The 22,446-nt window shown below is 39.4% G+C and overlaps 1 protein-coding gene across 12 annotated transcripts in view; it reads right to left on the bottom strand.

Annotated features, from left to right (window-relative positions):
- nav1b (neuron navigator 1b) overlaps nucleotides 1-22,446 on the bottom strand; it is an 83,193-nt gene that overhangs the window by 11,211 nt on the left and 49,536 nt on the right. For 7 of the 12 annotated variants that reach the window (XM_040006497.1, XM_040006539.1, XM_040006529.1 and 4 more), the window contains 12 exons: nucleotides 11,151-11,301; nucleotides 9,474-9,774; nucleotides 7,440-8,199; nucleotides 5,413-5,823; nucleotides 4,702-4,743; nucleotides 4,456-4,616; nucleotides 3,791-3,964; nucleotides 3,164-3,216; nucleotides 2,768-2,791; nucleotides 2,159-2,236; nucleotides 1,356-1,367; nucleotides 343-426 (listed from right to left, as the gene is read on the bottom strand). In XM_040006497.1, the coding sequence (XP_039862431.1) occupies nucleotides 343-426; nucleotides 1,356-1,367; nucleotides 2,159-2,236; nucleotides 2,768-2,791; nucleotides 3,164-3,216; nucleotides 3,791-3,964; nucleotides 4,456-4,616; nucleotides 4,702-4,743; nucleotides 5,413-5,823; nucleotides 7,440-8,199; nucleotides 9,474-9,774; nucleotides 11,151-11,301 (2,251 nt within the window). Of the gene's footprint in view, nucleotides 1-342; nucleotides 427-1,355; nucleotides 1,368-2,158; nucleotides 2,237-2,767; nucleotides 2,792-3,163; nucleotides 3,217-3,790; nucleotides 3,965-4,455; nucleotides 4,617-4,701; nucleotides 4,744-5,412; nucleotides 5,824-7,439; nucleotides 8,200-9,473; nucleotides 9,775-11,150; nucleotides 11,302-14,096; nucleotides 15,133-22,446 lie in introns of those variants that run through there. The other 5 variants (XM_040006550.1, XM_040006591.1, XM_040006581.1 and 2 more) reach the window with 4 other exon arrangements.

A 22,446-nucleotide genomic window follows, 5' to 3' on the forward strand; every position in this document is an offset into this window, starting at 1 on the left:
GCTTTCACTAAGGATGTCAGGTTGTGTTGAGTGACAACATCGAAATCCTATCATGACTCGCATCTCATTTTCATGACAACTATGCAACTTGGTCTCTTTTTCACTCACAAAACTAACCTAATGAGCAGAGTGCATAGTTTATGATTAACATCACTGGAATTTATTTGCTGATTATGTAGTAATTTCTGTCTGCTTTTAGCTGTCATGTAAGAGATTGTTTATGGCGTGTTTCTAGTGTTACCTACTTTTCTCATCAAATGTCCTCATGTAAATAAATGGAGACTGGCACAGACTTCGCTACCGTTATAGTATTCAATCATCGATGTAATATCGCCAAAATACCTTTTGATCTGAGGAGACAGACAGTGTCTGCAGGCGTGCTGTCATCAGGGCCAGACTTTGTTCAAATGCTGCGACCAGATTAGCCTATGAGAGAAAGACACAGAGTTAAAAGGCTACAAAGAGAGAGTGTGTGTCTGTGTGTGAAGGATGGTGAGGCAGCAGACAGGTATGAGTCACCAGCTGAAACAAATCGATTTGCAGCCTCACACACTCACACCACGTCAAACAAATAGCTTTCTTCATCTGCTGGGAGAGGATAGAAGGGATGGAAGAGTCAACAGCTGCGGATGATGTCAGAGGTAAAAAAAGGACATTATGGTAATGGTGGTAATGTTCAAGGGGATGTAGCACTATGGGACAAAGGTTGTTAACCTCAAAAGCCATGGATAACAAAATCACATTTAATTAGTTAACAGGTACATGTGAGTTTTTCTTTGTTTTACAATAAATAGTTTCTACAAGCATCTTTTTGCAGACTTATATTTTCAGTTGTTTTAGAATACCATCCATGTCCAAAAGTCCACTTGTTACTACCCTCTGGTATACATTTAGAGCTACCTAAAATATATTTTTTGTCTCATACTGCTTGACTCATCCTTAGGTTTGCTGCTGACCTCCTCAGAAGCTTTTAAAGCTATCCTAACCACCTAAGTAAAGATCAGTCAGCTACTGAATTGTCGCTAAGAGCAGCAGACCTTCAGCAAACCTAATATGTTACACTACCGGAAAGACGTTCCAGTAAAACTCATGTCAGCCTACAAATCTATAACCTAAAAGTAAAAAATAAGTTAAAGTTAAACTATACAAAGAGACACCTCAGAAAACTGTGCTGCAACATTTGTTTTAGATCACCTGTTTTATATTAAATAATGAATGTAACTGTTAGCCGTAGCTCTATTTAAAATGAAAATTAGCATTCAAATCGGAAGGCTTACGCCACACCACAACACAAGACCACCATGTCAGATGTCACAAGAGAGTGAGACAGGGTGCTCTGAAAGTAACTAACAAACCTGGCCTAGCTGCTACACACAGCATCCAGAGGTACAGGACAGTGGGAGGCAGGCAGAGGGCAGCAGTGAGTCCAGCAGTCAATGCAGTCCAGGTTGTAAAAAAGAGGGATAATGGTGTTAGGAGAGCGAAAACCTCTTACAAAAACATACGGACAGACCAACAAACACACTTAGTTCCCCATACATACATCAAAACATCCAGATTAGTCAACAGCAAAGCCTGTTAGTGCATGTGCAAAAGAAAAATGTTGTCTACTGCATCAGAAACTGCAGATTAAAGGGTCACAAGCTGTACAATAAGATAATTAAAAGTAGCTGGGATGGGAAAGCTGGTAGAAACAAAGTTACAAGCGAGTAGCCGGGTGTAGGGTTACATGATTTTGTTTAAGAGGATACAGATTTTAATAAATGCGGGGGGAAAGTAGTTATAGAGAGAGAAGACGTAATGCGGCCTAAGTGCAATTAGGGGGGTAAATCTTAGGTTCTGTGTCAAGCATGCTCTTTAAGTCGATGCCAGCGTTACAGTTAGACTACATTAAAGTTAACTAATGTAGTTTTTTTATTTTCTTAGGTTAGCAAAGATTTACACTCCCAGATAAGCCTCACAAAACTGAGGGTACACCTGCTTTTAGTTGGTTATGGGACAAAAGTTCAATGACTTAAATCAAGTGGAATTTACATTTGTGGTTGAGCACTTTGAGAGAATACCTGTTATGTAGCCAAGTTATTATCAGATTAACTTTGGAAAACAGACAAAAAACGAGGGTGGAGGGATACAGGAGGTAGGGGTAAGGCTTACGTACATTGGCAGAAAGCTGCACGGTTAAGTTGGCAACCTTTTCCTGGGAGGATTCCAGCTCCCGTCTCAACTTGCGGATTTGCTGTAGACAAATAGTAAATCAAGTTTGAACAGTATGACCACAGCACCATACACAATACCTCAGACATAAAACCAGAGCTGATGAAGATGTTAAAACAAACTTTGATAATGATAATGCAGTAATGGAATGTGTTAAATGCATAGCTTTGTTTGGTTAAATCAAAGAATGTACAAACAATGTAACATGAAGGTTAATGCTCCACCACAGCAATCAAAATAATCCAGAAATATACTCTAAACCAACAGAAATTGGATAAAAGTCTCTTTTCAACATATTTCTCATGCACTCAGAATTTAATGAGAACTGGCTGTCTTTATGAAATGTTAGAATGTATTGTTAAAGAACACAAAATATTAAAGATAAAACTAAATGAACTGAATGAACTGAGTTATGAGCTTCTGAGATATAATCTCAGACTTCCTGGAGCACCAGTGACACCATCTGATGACAGAACCCATTTCAACAGGAAATGACAGACGGTGAGTACAAAGGCAAAATGGGATCTGAAGATGTATGGCATGTTTGCCTTACCTCCCCTTGTATCCTCTCCTCATTCTTAAGAAAGCATGGCGAAAGTAAGAGGGATAGTGTAGAGGATTCAGTTCACGGGCAGTCATTAAAACTAGTCATCATAGTAAATATAACTCAGAATAGTTATCACTACCCCGATACCAGCTCATGAAGAGGCTTAGGAATCAGCTGGACAGTTCATAAATGCATACAAGAACTTTCCCATGTCAAACCAGTTGATAACTTGTAATTATGGAAGCTGGTCTCCTAATGAGAAATTCACCCTTATCCTACACAGGAAATACTTTTAAAAAACAGCCTCCTGGATGATTTGTAGACATAAAGAGGAAGTACAATGCTACAAGATTAAAAGTAAAACATTTCTTATGCTACAAAAAAGAGACTGTAAATACTCACTGAGGAATGGTTGGATGAAGCATTAGATGCCAAAGACAGCACAGAGCCATGCACTGAAAACACAAGGTAGAGTTGTAAGCTTAATATTAAAATTTAGTTTCACAGAAGGCAGCTTTAATTTGCAAAGTAACAAAGAAATGTTGAAATAATCATAGACCAAAATGATAAATAAATGACTAAAGAATCTAGAAATTAAATATTTTTTAATATACCAAAGGCTCCCACAAATCCTATTCAATATTCTATAACATTATAAAACAGTATGTGACTTAGCTGACTTCATACAGACAAAAATAAAGCATATCCTGTTTAAAATTCATTCAGATTTCTGTAATTAAAAAAATACTTAAGTGTAAAAACAAACCAATTCATTAAGAAACTGAAGTTAGGGGTATCCTAATGTTGGACTCTGTATTAAAATGTCTGTAAATTATCAAAGAGTCGTAGCAGGATTAAAATGTTGCTGTTTTGTATATATTTTCACCACAGATTATGCCCTTAAACGAGTCTAACATTCTGCTTAGATTGCAGATAGACAGATTGTGTGCAGTATGAGTAGACAGCTTTGTTTCATTTGAGGTCATATTGGAAAGCTCCCCTGCAGGGAAGTGAGTCAAACAGACTCACCATCCTCTCCTGGTTCACGGAAAGACCCAGACCGCATCATGCTTTTTGGACGGTCAACCAGGGACATACTGCTGCCCAGAGGGGAGGATCCATAGAGATCGCAGGCAGAATCACTTGGGGGGCCTATGCTGTTGGACCGCGATATCCTTGGGGTACCACTGGAAATTGGGGCAACTATCATAACAGATAGTTGGTATGGTTCAGTGCTCCACACAGATACATATATGCATACAAAACAGTCCTACACCTTGGTACAGTATAGCACTCTCATTCTGATGACTAAGTGTAAAGCAACACTGACACAACAGCAATATATATAGCCTCACTCGACCCCTGTTGCATTCATCTCCAGCATATTTTGAACCTAAACTCAAGTTTAAGTAGATGTTCATATGGCATAATTCAATTCAGATTTTCAAAAAATCTATTTTAAAACATCTGGCCAATACTTTTTCACTCACAATACAGAATGCATTACTGACAACTTGTGCAAACCCTGCTCAACTGTAAAAGTTTTTCTCTCAGCATGAGCTCCATAGCCCTGTCCTCTCAAAGCTCAACAAACAGAAGCATCGCTAATCAAAGATTAGCCCTTAATGTTAAAGCTCAAAAAGTGAGGGTTTTTAAAACTTGTTAGCCAGCCAAAATGGAACGCATAAACTCACCCACATTGGTGAGAGGAATCTTATTGGATAATGGGTGCAGGGTGCGGGTAGGAGAAGGCCACTGAGGGGGGCTATCACTCTCTGTCATGCTGACTATGTTGTGGGAGTGCCGTCTTCCTGGCTTACTTTCTTCACTCTCTGATAGGTTTGAGCCATAGCGTCTGCAAAAGAAAGGTTATTTACTTGAAGATGCAGCATAGTGCATGATTTTAAATAGACAATTTGACAATAAGTGTTTTGACATACTCTAAGCCTTTCTTTGGCAAGGTATTCCGATCTGTTTGCAAGCTGTAAAGAAAAGAGTAAAAACACAATTTTCAGAAAACATGGCCTGGGTCTGCCTAAACATACATTCCTTTGGCAGGAAAGTATCTGGACTATCTCCATCTCAATAAAGAGAAATTTTGTGATAGATGCAGCTCTTCATCTTCAAAATGAGACCTTGGACTCTCCTTTCCCAGAAAAAGGCACATATAATATGAGTGAAATGTGTGTCAGCTGCCCAGAAATGTATAGCCAAACCATCACATCTTAGCTGGGCTTCATCCTTAGCTGCTCGTAGGATAAATGCAAAGTCTTGTGATTGTTCTAATGAAAAGACATGTGGACATTTTTATAACTGAATTCTTGTGCAATGAGCATTTCTTGTATTGCCAATTGAATTAGGAATCCCTGAATGATAGCAAAATGAAAAATAAAATAGTTTTTTGGTCCAAGGTTTTGCTTCAATTTTTTGAGGGTTTGTTTTTTAAACTTTGATGCTTTTTCAAATTAGCTGCAGAAGTATTAAGCATTTTTTCTCCTCTAAGGAGACAAAACCAATTGTCTGTTCAGAGTTACTCTATAGCAGAAACTCTCTAACAACATACACTGATGACATTAAAACTGCATAACCCCTTTCTCCCCCCAAACATATCAGTTTTGACACAGTTTACATTACATATTTCAGACACTTGCCTGTCTGAGAGGGTGAGGGACGTCCTACTCCCAGCCCCCCAGGTTCCTGTACTCCTCTCTTCTTTATCACGGGTGTTTGTTGTAACAAACCTTGCACTTGCAGGCACACTCATCTGGAGGGGCAGGGACTCCAAGCTGCGGTGCATGCCTGACAGTTTGGGGTAGAGTATCGGCGATCCACTCAGGCTTTCACTTGCGTAAGGGCTGGGTGAATCAATATGAAGGACTGGCGCTGGGCTAGGGGTTAGGCGGGTGGCCGTGTGGGAACTAGCCAAGTCTTGGAGCTTGGAGTATGGGGGCACTTTGGGTGGAAGGTCCTGTATTGTCACACAGGAGTCAAGACTGTTTGAGTTGACCTTGTCCAGGTGAGCCAAGCTAGGAGGACGACCTAGAGACTTAGTGTTCAGCATCCTAGGATTGAAGCATGAAAGACATGATGATGAAAAAGGAAACTGAACGTTTTAAAACCTGTTAAGTATTGAATGCAGTTTATTTTAAAGCCTTTTGCCCAAATATATTTTTTTTAATTCAATTTTGCCTTTTTTTTCTAGCTCTATTCACTCCCCCTTCCATGTGCTTGTCCTGCTAGACCTCAGTGCAGATTTTGATACTGCTGACCATAAACATTTTATTACAGCAATTAGAGCATGCTGTAGGTATTAAAGGTAGTGGGATGAAGTGGTTTGAATTGTATCTACCTAACAGACTCCAATTTATTCATGTAAATAGAGAGTTTTATTCACAAACTAAGGCTAATTATGGACTTAGCATACATTTTCACTACTATGCAGACGACACACAACTTTATCTATCCATGAAGCCAGATAACACACACCAATTAGTTAAACTGCAGGAATGTCTTAAAGACATAAATTCAGATAAAACTGAGGTTATTGTACTTGGCCCTAAAAGTCTTAGAAATCTGATTTCTAGCCAGATGCTTACTCTAGATACCATTACCCTGGCCTCCAGTAACACTGTGAGGAATCTGAGTCATTTTTGACCTGGATATGTCCTTCGATGCACATATTAAACTAATATTTAAGACTGTTTTCTTCCACTTGCGTAATATCTCTAATATTAGAAACATTCTTTCACAGAGTGATGCTGAAAAACTAGTTCATGCATTTATTACTTCGAGGCTGGACTACTCCAATTAGTTATTATCAGGATGTTGAAAAAACTCCCTGTAAAGCCTTCAGCAGATCCAAAATGCTGCAGTAAGAATACTGACAGGGACTAGAAAGAGAGAGCAGATTTCTCCTGTATTGGCTTCCCTTCATTGGCTCCCTGGTAAATCCAGAATCGAATTCAAAATCCTGCTCCTCACATACAAGGGCTTGAATAATCAGCTCCCATCTTATCTTAACGACCTTGCAGTACCATATCACCCTATTAGAGCACTTCACTCTCAGAGTGCGGGCTTACTTGTTCCTAGAGTATTTAAACGTAGAATGGGAGGCAGAGCATTCAGCCTTCGGGCCCCTCTTCTGTGGAACCAGCTTACAGTTTGGGTTGGCGCGACAGACACCCTTCTCTACTTTTAAGATTAGATTTGAAATTTTCCTTTTTAATAAAGCATATTGTTAGAGCTGGACCAGGTGACACTGAAGCCCCCCTTAGTTACCCTGCAATAGTTGTAGGCTGCTGGGGGATTCCCATGATGCACTGAGTATTTCTTCTTCAGTCACCTTTTTCGCTCATGTGTTTATACACCTCTCTGCATTGAATTATTCGTTATTATTAATCGTTGGCTCTCTTCTACTGCATGTCTCTGTATGGTTCTGCTGGAGGTTTCTTCCTGTGAAAAGGGAGTTTCCCCTTCCACTGTCACCACAGTTCTTGCTCACTGGGTGTTATATGATCGTTGGGGTTTTCTCTGTTTTCTTTGTATTTCTGTAGGGTCTTTACCTTACAGTATAAAGTGCATTGAAGCATCTGTTGTTGCGATTTGCCACTATATAAATAAAACTGAATTGAACTAAAATGAAAATAAAACCCCTCAGAACATCAATAAAATGACAAACCTCGGTATGGTGGGTGATGACAGTTCGGGGTATTTGCTGCTGCTAGTTCGTCTCAGGCCATGCAGTTTCACGGAAGACTCTCCTGTTGATTCGGATGGTGTGTCCTCTCCTTTTAGCGAAGCACAGTCGATGTCTGCAACCACAGCCTTAGCTTTGGCCCTTTCCTTTTCTTTCTCTCGGTCTGTCTGGTTTACTGGGCCAGTACTTGTTCGATTAGTTATTTTAATGTTGGAGCTACTTGGTTCTTTAACCCTGGGGCCTGAAGAAGTTATGGGTACAGGTTTCAAGGACAACAGACTAGAGTCAATTGTACTGCTGACAGGGCGAGTTGTGGGGCGCCCAATCACACTAAGTGTGCTTGATTTGGCCGGTCGGGGCAGGCTGCGGTACTGAATGCTGTTTCGGGCGTTTGGCCCCAGGAAGCTCTGCTCACTGCTGGCATCAAAACTGTTCTTTCTACCCGAGGGTATTCCTCCTCCTACAGGTTTCACAGGGATGCCAGATGACTTGGGGGTTTTTCCCACAGTAGCAGAGCCACTAGAGATGGTGGCACCCCCTGCTGTCATGACGGTTGCTGTACCAGTTGCTGTTGGTGGTCTCTTGTAGCCAAAGGAGGTTCCAGCAGTGGGTTTAACTAGACCTGAAGGGGGCTTGCGGTGCTCTCCATGATGATCTCTGCCAGCATCTGAACGGGAACGCTGCAGACCAGCAGTTCTGATGGAAATCTTGGATTTGTCCAGTGGCTTCTCACTTTTTGGTGCTAGTTAGACAGACAGAAAGAAAAAAACATATTACATTGACATTAAAAACTTAAATAAATTAAATACTTGTAAAAGCAGCAGGAATTTGGGGGAATGTGATTTGTTCTATTTGTCTTTCAGCCACAATGACCATAGCCTTCCTCTTAATATAATCACACCCTGTCAGAAGAAAGTATTCAAATAAATAAATGGGTGGTTATTTGTTGAGGGATATTTATGGGCTAGCAAACCACATGAGAGTAGAAATGCATGTCATTTTTGCTATTACTGATGAGATAAAACAAAACATCTGTCTGCACTAAAAGAACCTTTATGTGTTCCTTGATGTTTAGAGTGACTCACAAAAAAACTTTTATTTAAAACGACGTTTTAAATAAAAGTTTTAACAATATTTTAAAGCCTATAATAGTGAATTAACCAACTAAATTTATTTGTTCATTTAAGACAAATGGAAGTAAATCATTTTTAAGAGGGTATATTGGACAAAAAGAGTTAAAGCCCGATATTTTTTTCTACTTACTTTTTTTTTTTTTTTTTCTAAACTTTAGCTACTTTAGCATTAAAGTAGCTAAAGTTCAGGTTACAGTACATTCATGAAAGCAGATAGAAAAACAGCTAAATTATGGAGTCATTGTCAAATATAGTATACGGTTTAAAATACAACAGCCAAGAGAACTTTTTTCCACCTTCAACCTGCAGCCAAATTACACAGAACTGGATATAATTTTAACGACTTACTATTTTTAAAGCTAAAATTAGGTTGAGGAAATTAAAATGAAAAGCAGGCCAGCCAAATGTTCTTACTGGAACTCAAATCTAAGCTATTATTTAATCATGGCTTGTTTTGTTAGGGATTAGAGGACATTTAAAAAGCTGCTGCAGATGGAAGGCAGTGCCTCTGCAGACATGTAGAGTAACACACTTTGCTTTAAGATAATAGAAGGTCTGGAACTGAAACTGCAATACTTTCTTTATTTAAGTGAAATGAATTTAAACTTATGTATGAATCATAGCCTAGCTTACATTTAGGAGTAAACTTCTGTATTTATTTTGTTACCAAACTCACATCAACTGTTCTATAAACTGCTATGGACTGCTGGACTCCACATAAAAGTGAGATAATAGACTGTATAAGTGTTAAAGCTATAAACATTTAAGAACATTGGCCACACACCAAGTTACTACATGAGATGAGCAGAAGAAATAATGGTTAGGGATAAAATACACGCGGATGCAAAGTAAAAAAAAAAAGTTTTTAAAAAGAAAATGTCACCTGCGACTTTGAGCATACTCTGGGAGGTATGGGTGATGGGGGAGGTCACACCCACAGGAGGATTTCTGCTTTTCTTGAAACTTCCTGGTTGACCCAAACTTTGAGGCTTCTTCAGTTCCCCTTTACCGCCAAAATCTTCACTAAGACTTGGAGGCTTCTTTCTCCACTTGCTTGGTGCCTCTGTCTTGAGACTTCCTGAGTCAAAGCTGGAGCTACCAAGCTTATGGGTGCTTTTGCCATCCTCACTGTACCAAGAAAGTCCACTTTCCACCAGAGAGCGCTTCTCTGCATCAGTGCGGAGCTGTAGAGAGAGGAAGGACACAATGTGGGCAACCATCAGACATGGTTTGTGTTATCTATGGAATTGACTGTTCTCTGTAATCTTTATCCCATCTGAGCTGCATTCCAGTGGGAAGGAGGGAGAGATAAACTGATACGCCCCAAGGGGATTAAAAAAAAAAACCCCCACAGAGACAAAAGAAAGGAGAACAAAAACATGTCCAAGGATTTAACACTTTAAGAGTTAGATCAACACATTAAACAGTAAAAAAGAAAATATTACAGCAGAGGACAGCTAGAGCATTATTTTTGTAATTTAGGGCTATATAGTAGAGAAAAAACTGCTACACAACAATAGAAAAATCATGTGGTGCACCGAGGAGGTAGCACGGAGGGCAAAATTGGGCATGCTGTTTTTTGGCACCATATTATCCTGTTATAGAGCGACAGATGGCACATTGAGTAGCTCTAGTGTTTATTTCTTCCAAGAGACCAATTTCTAAGTAAGTAAAAGCACAACATTTACCTATGAAAAAGGTAGAATGTGCGGCCACTTAACCAAATCAAATTTGATGCTCATTTCTTTTCAAATTTAACAGAACATCCTTTAGGAATGGAATACTTACATGGCACCTAATATGTTTTTCTTCACAAACATCAATAAAAGAGCTGATAAAAATTTCATAACTTAATATTTTGCGTTCATTTCGCACAGTGTTATGTGGAGAGACAATTATCTCCCAGGCCTTCAGATATGAAGGCAAGTATACAAGTAAATAAGCAGTCCTGGACTAACTACAGGTTGCTCTTTGGCAGGGCATAGGATCAACACAGCCACCTTCCTTTGGGAAAAGCATTATAAGTAAAGCCTTGGGAAGCAGTAAGGTGGAAGTGCAGTAATAGTGGAAGAACTGGAATTCCTTCGATGGTGACAGTCACAATTACACTAGGTACTCAAATTCTGGTTCTTCAGCCAGGGTCACCTAATTCAGCTAGTGAACTTCTGCTGTGTGATAGATGCAGTGAATCCTTAACTAGACGCATTTGAAAACTCTAGCAACTCTGCAAGATGATGATGATGATGATGATTGCACAGTGAAGCCCCAAAATATTCATGAGTGGAGGAACGCTCCCGCCACATGCATTTTTTCTGACTAGCAGGAGAGAGCTGTGTGTACCGTGACAAGGTAAGCTCTGTAGTGGCTTTTGTGGCCTCTGCCAAAGCAAAGGATTGCCTTTAACACACAACAAACTAAATCACATGGTGTGGCTTTGGAAATGGTTTCAGTAAAGAACTAAGCTGCAATCTTTAGCAATCTTTTGCTACAAACAAAATAAGCTGTGGGAAAGAACACATGCCACATGCTGTATTACAGGCCGGTACAGTATTTCACTAACCATAACAGAGGAGTTGCGCCTTGATCCCAAGGGTGTGTTTGGGAGGGAGTTGAGAGACGAGCTGGCGTTGAATTCCTCTGAACTGAGATTCTCCGAGCCATCGCCATCACCATCGCTGAGTCCACTGCTAATGGAGCTGCTCTCGTCCCAACTGAAACCAGACAGAGTAACCACTTAGCAAAAATGTGCCACTGAAAGTGTGAATGTAAAGCACGAAAAGCTGCAGAACTCTGTGTTTGAGGAGAAGATAAGTCTTGCAGCAACATTAATTTGTCCATCTGGCTTCAGCAGGCTGTCTCTGGAGGAGGCCACATGCTTAAACAAACAGGTAATTCCAACTTGGCTATTTTGCTTTGACTTAACAAACACATCAGAGCTCAAGACCATATGGTGAACAACTCGTCAGGCGTATATCCAGAAGATTTCTTTAATTTATGGTATACATACATCAACACTGTCTTTAGGAACTTCAAAAATAAGATTTAAAGCCATACCTACTTGTTAAGTCCCATATATTTTAATAAAAGTGCAAATTACAATTTATTCATTTTAACAAATCCAGAATCTGTGGCAGTTCAAATTTATCAAACGAGCTGTGTATCATAACACTGTGTTTTACCACAAAGTGCCAAATTATAACACCAGACGTCATCAAATAGTTGCTTCCCTGGGTTCCTTGACTTCATAAAATTTATGCCCGTTTGAAACTTTCATCAATCCACAAACCCCACCATTCACAATCTTCACAGCAGCTAATAAACCTTTTTAAACACACTGCACCACAACTCATGTGGGGAAACTTCAGTCTAGCAATCATAATAAAATGGTCAGCTTGGGCAGTAAATTTTAAGTCAGAAAAATGTGAACTTTACCATATTTTAATAAATCGTAATGACAGCACAGCTAGGACAGCACTCTTTGTAGTTTTTCAGCACAGCTTCAAGACATGCTGATGAATCGTGGTAAATAAAAAGTACTGCGACTGACAGTTCAGTGTTTAGAAAACAGTCTGTTATGCTCAAAAGAAGCAGGATGACAGAAATCAAAGTGACAGGCTCCTGAACCTTGCATGACCCTTCCCAACAGCCTTCAATGAAGTCCTGTCTCGCCTTGAAACAGATGCTGCCACATTGGCCCTTCTCCTGAGGCCAGAAGGGATGGGCAGTCCCTGCACACCCCCAGAGAAACTGGTCACTGGGCATCAGGTCTCTGGGTGCATTCATATTTGAAAATGCAGTTCAAGAAAAAGCTTCTCAGTCAACCAAAACATCACAGGATAAAACAGTTCAATCTGAGTGGGAAGTTTAAAAGAAGTGCTTTAGAAGTGCAATGATGCCATGGTGAACTTAAAAATGGTATCTCCAGAGAGCTAAATGCAAGTCCAGCTCATATTTGGTATAATTATGTTCCCCATCATTACTACTGGCAGCCACAGGTGGTAATCAAATTTGTGTTGGCGCTCAAAAATGTTGCACAGTGGAAAAGGTAAATTAATATGCCTCTTAAAAGCAGAGTAACTGCTTGAGCTGAATCAGTTCTTTTCCCTTTCTTTGGTTTCCCTACTGAGCTCAAAATGCTCTTTGTGGGTCTGCAGTCTGCAATTAGCAGAGCCATGGAACATGGAATTGCACAGGAAAATAGAGGGAGACAAAAATGGTTTATACACACATTCAGAATGGATTTAAACACATGGCATGAGTTGAGTTATAGATACAGCTGTAAAACAGGGAAGAAGCTTTTCTTGACACTGTGTGCTGGTTTTAAGGCTTTTTGATGTATAAAAGCAGCGTTTTAGTAAAGCGATTTGTGGCCACAGATATGTGACCTCTTGACAACAAGAGTGTAACGTAAAATAAATGTTGGATTTTAGAAAAAAAAGTTCTTACATACCAGTAAGAATAACAGTGAGAAAAGTTTCATGATTTACATTAGGCACAGATGTTAGTGGTATGTTTGAACAATAACTCCTCTGTCAGGGGCGACAGAGGGGCCATGAATAACCCCACAGGGATGTCAGCCTAGGAAGAGGCAGGAGGGCCTGTGGGCTGTTGATATTACAAGCCAAGCTGTCTGCTCTCGGAGGTAAAATCCAGACAGGGAGAGGGTGGGAGTAGGCTAGGATAGTGCATACTTCATACATTGGGTGGCAATTAACATTTTGTTTTCTCTGGCACAACTCCTACGCATATCTGATTTGAGCCCACTTGTGATTTGTGAGCTGCAATAGTGTGAATATTTCTTCTGTTTTAATAAGATTGAGAGGTGGTTGGTGGGGCAGAGCACGGTGTGGACATTAGTCACTGTCTGGAGCTGGAAGTAGATTTAACAACCTATGGTGGATTGAATGAACAAGAAAAACAAAAAATACATCATTTTTTTTAGGATTAAAAAGCTATCCAGGCTTCTCAGGGTCCGTCCTTTGATAATATTCTAAATATCATATCAGATTAAATAGCACACGGGAGGGAGGAAGCATCTTGTAGGTCAATTTGGCAATGTGTCTGCAAAGTTTCGGCTTAAAAAAAGAATAATGATGTGGCTCCTGGGAGCGCATGACTGTAGCTGAATGAGTGGTGAAGACATCCTTCATTATACAGATAGCTGTGGTAGCAGCGCTCCCGTGTCCTCCAAGAATAAAACTGTGTTTTTCCACAGATGCTATAACTTCAACTGCAAAAACAATGTCTGATCGTGACATTTAACTTCATGGCGCAAAATGTTACAGGTGAACGGAAAAAGTCAAATAATTAAAAATAATATATTAATTAGATTTCATCGATTACACCGTTATGCTATTACACTGATGCTCGACAATAAAGTCATATTTAGAAGAATTTAAATCCATTGAAGAGCTTCATTTCTTCGCGAAGAAACAGAATATTAGCGTCGGGGGCAAATAAAGGCAGATAATGTGCCAACGGCGATTAAATATTAATGATACATTACCTTGGAGTTAAAAGGAAAGTCCTCCTTGCTCGTGTCGCCGGCTGCAGCGGTGGCACTTTACCGACCAAAACACGCCCGCTCATTTGTGACTTGTACGGCTTTAGAGTGAGCGCAGAGTCACTCCGCAAGCAAAGACCCCTGCTCCCTCATTCAGCGAGAGGAAAAGTAGTGTGTCTCTCAGCATTCAAGCAACACCCCCTCCCATAAAGGCAAAAAAAAAAGAAAACGAACGAGGAGATCATAGAGACCCCGATAGCTGCTCAGTCCTCAGCGAGACAACGACCAATTGCCGTGGAGCGGAGTGGTAGTCATGGCAACTCCAATTACTCCCTATGGTGTAATCCTTTACTTCGCCCCATGTAATCCGAATACTTTGATTTATGTTTCTGCTTCACCTGAAGCGCTAATTACCATAAAAAAGATTATCCCAATGAGTCCAAGTACTGTTCTCATTTTTTTCTTCTAAAATATGAATTTTAGTTTTCATGTCTATAATAAAGAACATCTTAAAAATCAGGTACGCATAGCAAAACCTGAGAGGGTTTATAGAAGATGGAAACAGCTGCAAGGTCTGAAGAGTGGAGCCCAGTTCACGATTGCTTTGAACTTTAATGGCCAGCAGGGGCGACGCTTCTGGTTGTAAAAAAAATCCGATTTTACAAGTCTGTGGGAAAACCACCACCAATGTCCATTGACCTATGGCCTCTCTAAACCCTTCACTGATGTGCAGATGAGTTTATGTTAGTTTCAAACATAATGAATATATCAATATGTTCATTTTGTTAGTTAGGATCCCCATTAGAGTCATAAAGGCAGATAAAGCAGGTTATACTTAAGCAGAGCCTACTGTGAGCATTTTTGTTTGGTTGGTTGTTTGGTTTTGTTTTTTAATAAACACTGGATGGATGCACAGGTTCTTTTTAAAAACAGTTTTCACTTTGTTGTATCATTATCAGAAGCATCGGAATGTGTTAATAACAACAACAACAACAGCAATAATAATAATAGCAATATTGATTTTCACCAATTGTACATGTGGCTGTACAACAACTAAATACCAGACTCAAAACATTTCTTATCTGTTGCATAAGCCAAAAAAAAGTTTGTTTTTTTAAATAAAATAAATACATTAAATATGCACGAATCCTAACTGCATAGAGTAATAAATGATTCACCTTTTTTGCATTTCATTGTGCCCCCCCCCTCTTCCAAATGCAGTAAAATGAACAGACACCAACTATAATTGGCAGTAAGGCTGAGAGCAGACTTTCTTAATCCTCTGATGGATGCCATGAACCTTACCCATTATGGCAGCATAAACGATATCGTGAAGCATTAATACTAATGAGCTTAGCTACATATTATAGATACACTGCCACTAGGCCTACAACAAGAAGGGAGATTTGAGAGGTTGCTTTTAGCAACATGGGGTGCTGTAAATAATGCAATAGTGCAAGCTCCTTGTATAATTTTGATTGATTGCGTCCAAAAAGTTGGTTTAATTTACAAGGACGTGTTCCAATGGAAATTTTCCACTTTAGTCATGAGATCAGGGTGATCTTGATGTATATTAAGTGTGTCTTGGTGTAAATTTGTTTTGGAGTCCCTCTTTTCTCTAGTATCCAACAACTGCTGAATGGTGCTTATTGTTCATATAAAACTTCAGAATCACTCATATCCACTGACTTCAGTGCAAACAAAGTCAATCGTAGAGCTGAAATAAATCTTTTAAACATGCTTACAAAAGGACTAAGAATTTAAAAAGACTATGTAAACAGATATTTCTATACTTTGACTTCTTTTTACATTAAGGAGAAGATTATCATGATGAATTTCCCTAAAGATGTTTAACTTCTAAGGCCTAGTTGGAAAAAAGTCATTCCAAGGTAAGGCTTGAATCACTATGAGTGCAACCGCAAGCCCACAATGACACAAGGACCTCCACTGAGGCATGGGTAGCCTTGAAAGGCCTCCCTCCCCCTTTCATTGGCAGAGGTGATGATCTCACCAGATCTCAGCTCTGTAAACCTCTCCAGGAGGTAACAGCTCCGTGGACCAAGAAAGCCCCACACACCCTGTCCACATCATCAGTTACAAATCAGTTCAGTGTGTGCCTAACAAAAATCATTTACATTTGAAATGCAGTAGCAAGACACTTTATATGCAACATGGCAATAAATCATTGCTAATTTCAAAAAGTGGAAAAAACAAATATACAGGACATGCAGAAAAAAAAAGAAGATTTTCCACATTGGGGAATATTTCAGAGCCAGCTTGAATGGGATTTTAAAGGACAGTGGTTTTACTTTTTGTGAAAAATAAACAGCTATACTGCCGTCAGCCTGACTCCCAGACATAAAGGCATCCCTTAAAATATCTTTAGCAGAATGAGATTCAAACCTGATAAAATCTTGTTTTGTCTGTCTCCTTCTTTTCATATCCGTGACTCTATATACTGAAAAGAAGCTTTTCAGTAGATAGAGAAGCTTCTCAGACTGTGGCCCTTTGCGTTTTGCTTACATACAACATGAAACATTTTGTTTAAATACCTGTTGGTTACTTCTAAACTTTACTTTCAAATAGCTAAACACTGATGATTATTTTGTTGCTTAAAATAGTGAAATGATCTGAACTGTTTACGGTGCAAGAAAGACGTGTGTTACTCACATCTCCTGTTTATCTCAGCCAGGCCACAGTGGTAATAAACAAGATGACATCCAAAAAGCCTTGAAGTCATGTTTGTGCTGTAGAGTAACAGCTGTCCGGCACTGATAACCACATGGCATGTGTAAGAAACATCTTTTGTACATTTGCTTACATGGAAAGTTATTGAGTAATTATGCCACCATAAGTATTTACAGACTCAAAGTGCAGATTAAACCCATCTGAGAGAAACACAGCACCTTGTTTTTTTACTGAGGCAGAAAACCATTTTCAGGATTCGACCTCTACTGTTGTGATATTTGATCTAAATCATTTGTTCCATATTTCTCTGGTGCAGTAAAGTGTGTTGCATTGTGCAAGACTAAAAACTGATGAGAAATGAACAGGTTCTATCTCTGTCAGTGGCGAGATGTCTCTTCAGTTTGAATTCATCAGTAAAGACTGGCATCCAAATTAGTAGCAAACTGAATAATGTGGATGTCATAATAAAAGTTCATGTAAGCATTTTCCCCCTGAGGGAAAACAAGCATTACGGTAGCTTTTCATTATAAGTCTGCGCTGTATCCAAGTAGGTAAACTCAGTAATGGTCAAAGAGACTGATAGAAATAGACCTGAATGAAAGCTGTGAGTCCAGCAATGTGGTGCAATGACATTTGATTTCCAGCAGGAGGCACAATGATTTCAAGCTGTGCTTGCTATGGCTACAGTTTAATGTACATGCTCTGCAGCTGTGTTTTAAAATGAGGCACCACTTGGCATTTAGAAAAAAAAGCAGGACTTTGATTTTGAGAGCTTTGATGGCGAGAAAGAGCCGACATTCCTCTGTTGTGTGCGTTCAGCTCAGAAGTACAATGTGGGAAACTGATTTATGTCTGCTTAAATATCATTCATTCAGAGAGACTGCAGATGAAAAAGCTATGCATCTCAGATCTTCACAGCCCCCAATTCTGATCTGTATTGAGGTTGACCATAACTACGCAAATAGGACTGGGCAGCCTTCGGCACAGAGCAGTGGCACATCAGTAAAGCAAATGGGCCTGGGATGCATCACTGACCGTCTCAGAGACTGCAGCTGACCTATCTCTTCAGATCCCCAGAAAATGTATTTGTCGTCGGATTATTGGACTGGAAAATTAATGTACCATTTCCATCGACCTCATAGGAGACTTCCACCTCAAAGACACGGCAAACAATATAGACGCCACACCTAATTCTGAGGCTTTCAGTCCTCTTGGTGCCACATTTACAGCCTGATAGTGTGGAAATCTGTGCTGTGCTGGTATTATGACATTGTATTGTTTCATTGTGTTGTCCTGCACTCTGTTTTTAGTTTCTTATTAATATGGCACTTAACTCTGATCTTGAACTGCTTACTGTCTGAGTAATGCAACTTGTGTACCAGGAGAGTTGAAGCAGAACCAAATCCAATATATGACTTCAATAGTCATATTCAAAAGCGGATAATCTGACAACTCCCACTCTGAAAAAAAAAAAAAATATAGTGGGGAATCACAGATTAACAAATGCCATAAGATTCCCGTTTTTAAACATACCGTTGTGGGGGGAAAAACGTTGATGTATCACATTTTCCACTTGGGGCAGAGTTTAAACACCGTCTGAATCCAAACTGTGCACCCAGACGACCACACGCAGACATGATACACGGATGAGTCATCGTCCCCGGGTGTTGCAATAATTGTCCATTATTCACATGGCTGAGGACGATGGTGAAGGTGGAAGTACACTGGTGTTGGGGGAGTCAGTATGTTAGTGACCAAACGAGCTCCATATTGACCCCAGATGCGTTCGAGCTGCTGACTTTGGAAGAATGAGTGCACTATTTATCTGTCCTACTCAACAGTAACACAAAGGACAGTATAATGGAGATTGCTTTTTTCCATTATTGCCTCCCTGTTAACCATTTTGAAACAAATTCAAATTAACTTAGCTTAAAAATGTGTGTAGTAGACAGAATCAAGAAAATCAAATCCCTTTTTATTGAGCTCTAGCCCATAAATGACAAACTCCAAGTGCTAGCTCACTAAACTGTAATACCAGCAATGCCTGTGGGGAACCAGAATAGAAAAGCCAAAGACCAACTCTTGAGCAAATGTGTTTAAGTGGGTTTTAAAAAACATGTTAGGCCTCAACTGTTGAGGAAGCACTTGGTGACAATAGAAAGGTCCAGCCCAGTCGGGAAAGGGAAATTGAATGCAGACTAGCATGGGCATCTATCCAGGATCAGAGGACTGCAGCAAACCCTGTGCGCATTAGAGAATGTACTTGCCGACACACATAGTTTCCATAAAGCTGTGAAATGTTTTAAAAATTAGAAAACTGCACTCACTTTCACACACGCCAAGCCTTTAACCATGGAAATGGTGTTTTTATCCCACAATATATAGCAAGGCAAAGATAGCAATGACATATATTCAGTATATAAAAGGGCCCAAAGGTCCGAAAGAGGGGGGAAAAAGCTAAAATTATTGTTCCCCACATTTATTTTCATAGTAAATCACGGTTATCATCCAATAATGCAAACAGAAATATAAACAATGCCCTTTCATACAAGCACCTGTCCCCCAAAAACGCCAGATATAAAACAATCTGGTGGTTATCATGCTGTCTTTACATCAGCTTCTCGTTGTCTATCGATTATTCTCTCATTTTTTCTCTGCATATTTCGTTCACCCTTTCTCGCCATATCTCAAACAAACCAGCACAGAATGCACATACACATCCTCCACACATACATCAAATCAGCAGCTATCACACTGACACACAAGGCAGCCCCATCACTGGGTCAGTGGAAGACTGTTGCCATGGCAGCACATCCAGAGCCATGTTGCCGCATGATCAGAAGGGTGATGCTGCTGAACCAGCCCCCTTTCTCGGCTCTGCTCTGCTCTAGCAGTAATAAAGAAAGACATTATCACAGGACAACAGAAAGAGATAAACTATTATGTTACTCTTGTTTTCAGATGCCGTATTTCAGGACGCCGTATGTGAAGCAACTCTAATGATATAGTGTTATTTATGAGGTTACAACATTCGATAAATTTGCCCATTTGCTAATAAAACCATTTATGTACTATTTATTCAAGTCTTATGATAATGTTAACAGCAATGGCTTAAAGCAGGGAAAATAAATGAATCACAGAAATAACAGTGTCCTGAGTCTGTTACAGCTTTAAAGCATTGAATACTCAAGAGCTTACTGCTTGTTACTAAACCAAAGCTTTAAGTGAAAAGGCTTTGATAAACTAACTGTACATGCCCAGCATCAAGCAGCAGACAGATCAAAACGAATCTGGTTGACTGAGTTATGATTCCAAATGATGGCTGTGTCTGCTGGATGATGTATTTGCCGCATTGCATTTGATGTATTGATTTTATTTTAATGTGTTTACAGCCTCCTTATCTATTCCTGGAAAAAAACAAAGCTAATATAGAAAACTGTATGTGTAAGAGCAACAAATAACGACTGGCACTTAATTATTTTTTTTTTTCAAAAGTTCAAAATGAGTCTCCTGTTATGTTATGGTTCCGTTTTATTAGAGGTGAGGTATCTCACATTTTCTATTTCTTATATTAAGAGACTGAGGAAAGGCATAAAAAGCTTTCCTTGTCAAGAAAAAAAAAAAAAAGACAGAAAAAAAGAAAACTGACCTCAGATTCTTGTGGTTATCAGTAGCTCATTATTGAATTTAAGTGCCCTTTGCTCTACTGTAAGAAAAAAAATAATTTGAAAGCAGTCGAAAGGTTAAAACCCATTTGCTTTTCTCCTCTTCCAGTTTAAGGTTTTCAAACTGTTTATCTTCTGACAAAATACAAAAATGAGGCTTTATTTATCCCATTACGTAATTTCTTTAATGAGCATCTGTATTCGACATGAAAAGCTTGCTTACATGAATGCTTACATACACTACAGCTGAATGTCTGTAAAACATCAACCATAACTAACTCAACACCACTAAAAATCACACTGAATGCTGAACAGGAGTCATAATGTAAATACCAGATACGGAAACAACCGCCATCAATATAATGTGATTACTGGTCCACTCATAAACCAGCCTCTCAAAATATGGCTTTTAACGGGATGATAGCATATAAGTGATGGTTAAAAACTGGCAATATGGTGTGAAGAAGGCAGCCGCAGGAAACATTTATGATTCCTGACGTGGTCAAGCCTAAATAAGAAGCCAGCTCAACACACTAATGTAAGCTGAAACACAGCAACTCACTTCCTGAGCTGTCCTAGTGAAATGAGAAAAACTCTTGTTAGCTTCACTGCCAGCCAACATTTCAAGCAGACATCGAGTCTACTGAGGACAAAATGGAAAATGATGTACAATTTTGTTATTACACTGTATGTAATTATGGCAATTTTAGTTGTAACTGAATGTAAACATCCTTTTAGGAGAGAACAGTCAAGAAGAAAACTTGCAGAAATGGGAAATGGACTGGTACTTCTTTACCTCTACTAAATTTTGAGCACTCAAAAGTCTCATTTGCGCAATCACACACACATTCATGCAGTGCTTTTATCTATACCTAATGGAGAAGAGGAGGTGAAGACAAGATCTAAGTGCTTTCAGGATTGCCATCTTGGTGTTCTGAAACCAGAGGCGTCGAGTGAGGGTGGATTTGGCTAAGAAACACAGAGAGCATGCGTGTCCATATGGTAGTAACTTCAAAATCACAAGGTAGGGCCTCTTTAAAGCTCAGCCTGCTTGATCATTCTTTTTGACCGCAATTTATAAAATTACCTCATGATGTTTTAAACAGCACCTGAAACTATTAACTGAGATGACAAAGCAAGGAAGCTGAGGATGATTAGAAGATATGCTTCACTTTTCCAGGATACTCTGAGTGTCTCTTCTTCACTCACATTTTTTCATGTGTTTATACCCCATTCTGCATTTAATCATTAGTTATTATTAGTTTCTTGCTCTCTTCTTCTACTGTCTTTTTTTCCTGTCTTCATGGCAGGTGGGTGCCCCTCCCTGAGCATGGTTTTGCTGGAGGTTTCTTCCTGTTAAAAGGGAGTTTTTCTTTCCCACTGTCACCAACTGCTAGGGAGTCATCTGACTGTTTTTTATTTTCCTCTGTATTCGTTTAGGGTCTTTAAGTTACAGTATAAAGAACTTTAGGGTGAATGTTGTTGCAATTTGGTGTTATTTAAATTAATTAAATTGAAGTAAACTGGATTGCTGAGCTAGAGATGCTAGACTTCATTGTTCCTATAGGGCTCAGAAATTCAATAATGCCATTCCATCTCCTCTGTATTAGTGATTTGACAAAAACGATGGATTACATCACAGCAAAGTCTGCTAGATTGTCTTTGTTCCACAGAGTGTACAATATCAGTGTACAAACATTGATTATGAAGTGTTAAGTCATTAATATTTCATTAACTGTAGGTGTACACTGCACTGTTGGATGGCTTAAGATTAGAATGGTGACAAATGGAAGCAGCAGAACTGTACCTGTATATCCCCAGATCGTCTTGTTTGTCTTTAGACAGGGTATGTATCCTTTCTTTGTAATTAAATTAAGACAAACCAGCTTATGATTAGGTTACATGTTGCAGCTTTCTCTCAGACTTCTCCTGTCTGAAGAAGGCTGGAGCTGATGAGGAGACTGACTTATGTATCAGGTTATTGATGATGAAGACACACC

Source organism: Simochromis diagramma, unplaced genomic scaffold, assembly GCF_900408965.1.
Source record: "Simochromis diagramma unplaced genomic scaffold, fSimDia1.1 OVJJ01000320.1, whole genome shotgun sequence".
Classification (NCBI taxonomy): Eukaryota; Metazoa; Chordata; class Actinopteri; order Cichliformes; family Cichlidae; genus Simochromis; species Simochromis diagramma.